Genomic DNA, 3,218 nt, shown 5'->3' with positions numbered 1-3,218 from the left:
AAGTAAATTATACACTGATTATACATGATTCTTTACACAGTACGTCAATATTGCATTCATTTATTAATTGAGTCAAAAAAGATATAAGTTTGTTCTTCCAAAAAAATGCATGATTTGCGTGCGCGTCGTATGAAGGGAAGAATTTAAAGAGTCGTGTTCTTTGTAAGAGTCAAACAGTAAAGCAGGTCAAGGTAATTTCCCATTCAAAAAATAATACAAAAGTTTCATCAACAAAAGAAAAACGTTGAAAAATATTTTTATTCAAAGCAGAATTTAAACAGTCTTGTGCTGCTTTGTAAATATTGAAAACGTCTAATTAATTAAAAATATATATGTTATTATAATTTTTTTTATATTATCGCTATATCATTCCGTTCATTTTCATGTTTATTAATTCTTAGCTCTAAAATAATGAATGATAGATATATCTTTGCAAATTACACTCATAATTAATAGCGGGCCTCTTTTGGAAACGCACACTTAATGAAATACAATGCACCCATCAAATCCAATTTTAATGCTCTAATGACCCTATTCCTTAACGGTCAGCACCGTCCAATTTCCACTATATATACGACATTATATTCCCACACCCACATCAATATTCTCCTTTCTCCCAATACCAATTTCTTTTGGTATTTTCTTTAGAGAATTTTTCAATCTTTGTGTGTGCAATGGCAATGGGAGCTGGTCAAAGTTTTTTAAGCCTTTTGCTTTTGGTGATACCAGTGTTGATTCTAAGTTCCTTATCTCAAGCCACTGCAACGAAGTATTATGTTGGTGGCAATGAAGGGTGGGTTCTGAAGCCGAACGTTAGCTACAATGACTGGGCTTCCAAGACTAGGTTTAAAGTCAATGACACTCTATGTGAGTTTCTTTATCATTTATATTTTTTATGTTTAAAATTTAATACATTTTCACTAAATTTAGAACTGTTTTAATATAGTCTTGATTTATGTTCATACAATTCCTTGTTTTTTATTATTTTATGTCAGAAGAAATTATTTAGGTTATGTTAAACAAGGTATGTAATAAACAAAATTGGGTAGGAAATTATATCTTAATTTTCACCTATTTTCACTGTCCAGTCACCGATTTACACTTTTTTTTTTGATCATATGCTTGATGAATTGAATAGTGATTGCCTGCCCTTTATTTGTATTTTTTGTGCGTCTCAATCCATTAAAATTGTCTTCAATTTAATGGAGATTACCAAAAATTAAATTAAGGTGTGTGATTTGATTGTCTTTGAATATGAGACTAGACCTTTTTTGGACAGATATCCTTATTTGGTCCCATATCCGTCATGAAAGATTTTTTTTATCACAATTCAATTGCTGAAATTATTGACATCACAATATCTTGATCATTGCTTGTTTATATATTTAAATTTAGCTGATGTATTATTTTGCATGTCCTCCATTATTACCTTTCTTGCTGCAATTGTTTATATTCCCAACATGCCCTGAATTACCTTGTAACTGTTACTACAAAATCATGATTTTAATTACTTTTTGGTACCAATGTTTTAGACTTTTCTGAAATCAATTTAAGAATCTTCATTTGTTTTATTTTAAAGCTATATTTTTATTGTTGATTTGTCACCCAAAATATGCTTGCAGATTTCAAGTACCAAGTAGGTCATGATTCTGTGCTCGTAGTTACCGAAGAAGCCTACGATACTTGTAACACATCGCATCCAATTCACAACATGGAAAAAGGTGATTCTGAAACGACATTGAACAAGCCTGGTCCATTCTACTTCATCAGTGGCCAAGTTGATCACTGCAAACAAGGTCAAAAGCTTGCTGTTGTCGTCATTTCTTCACCACCCTCATCAGCACCATCTCCTTCAAATGTTCCCTCAACTCCTGGTACCCACGACCATTCTGAGAACCATGCTCCTGCACCGGCTCCAACTCAGAGTGCTGCTTCTTTGACATTGAGTGGTTCTGTGGGTGTAGCTATGGCACTTGGTTTTGGGATGGTGTTGTTTTTTTGAATCTGTAGTTAGTGAAGTTTGAGTTGTTTTATGGTTTCAATGGGTCATTTGAACTTTGTCAAAGTTTCTTTGTTTTTTATTGTCTATGTTTCCATTTGTTTTTCTTTGTGGTCAATGTGTATTGATCTTTGTTTATTGTCCTGGTTTAATTTTGGGCGTCATTACTTGCATTAGTCCATCGTTTAATGTTTGAACTTTGAAGGAATTCATATTTATTTTTCTACAATTATCTAATTGTTCTATATTCTTAGATATTAATCAAATAATATTCTTTACTGTTGGTATATAGTATATGTCATTCTCTTGAAGGATATATAAATTTTGATGTTTGTAATAAATTACAAATATGTGTATTTGTTAGGTTGAATAATTTCAAAAATCTCTTGAGTGAACAGATGATTCTGTTTTTATGGGAATGCGTTTATACAGATTACGTTGGACTATGGGTGTGTTATCTGTTATCCTACTTTGGAAGACAATGTATGATAGAGGATGTAGATGAGGTTTCTGGGAATTATTTATCTCCTAGGTAAAAAAAGTAATTTTTTTTATAGGAACCTTGTGGGATGCATTGCTACTTCTTCCAACAATTGTCATATTTAGGAGATATATTCTAGTAAAAAAATTTAGAGATATTAATAGAATAAAAATAATTATACAGTAGGGCCAATTAAGCTAGTTAAATCTAGTATCAAACATCTTCACATTTAATATTAGTTTCATAACGTTACCAAATATATAATGCAAGTTCAAAGTGACTCACCCTTCATATAATACAGCTATGGAGAATTTGTCAAATCTCAGTGGTTAGAATAGCATTCAATTGAAGTAGTTTACTGAATTAATTTAGCTGTTTTGCAAATTTCCAATGTTTAAGTCGTGCTTTAATTTTCAACAAAAAACAATATGTCATTATTGCTCTAGTAATAAAGTTTAATTACCATTACACTCAAATTCCTTTTTGAACAAAGATGAATGAATCAAACGATCGACCTACCATTCATAGAATTGATGAGAGTCAAAAGGGTGAATTGAAAAATGCAATGCACTTTGATCGATAGCTTATACAGCTCAGTTTGGTGTAAGCATGCATTAGTTTTAATTATATGCTGAATAAAATGTTTTTAGTATTGGGATTCATAGAAACTTTTACCGTCCAACCTTTCTCTATGAGACTTAGTTACGTACCTTCTTCTAAATGCCATAAAAAAACTTT

At 31.2% G+C, this 3,218-nt stretch overlaps 1 protein-coding gene across 1 annotated transcript; it reads left to right on the top strand.

The window, feature by feature from the left end:
- Positions 1-456: 456 nt before the first annotated feature.
- Positions 457-2,162, top strand: LOC109339164 (early nodulin-like protein 1). Its single transcript, XM_019576572.1, has 2 exons — positions 457-867; positions 1,623-2,162. The coding sequence occupies exons 1-2, from the start codon at positions 675-677 to the stop codon at positions 2,000-2,002; spliced, it is 573 nt and encodes a 190-aa protein (XP_019432117.1). The 5' UTR covers positions 457-674; the 3' UTR covers positions 2,003-2,162.
- Positions 2,163-3,218: the final 1,056 nt, after the last annotated feature.

Source organism: Lupinus angustifolius, unplaced genomic scaffold (assembly GCF_001865875.1).
Source record: "Lupinus angustifolius cultivar Tanjil unplaced genomic scaffold, LupAngTanjil_v1.0 Scaffold_60_26, whole genome shotgun sequence".
Classification (NCBI taxonomy): Eukaryota; Viridiplantae; Streptophyta; class Magnoliopsida; order Fabales; family Fabaceae; genus Lupinus; species Lupinus angustifolius.
This window is presented reverse-complemented; position numbering and strand designations above follow the sequence as displayed.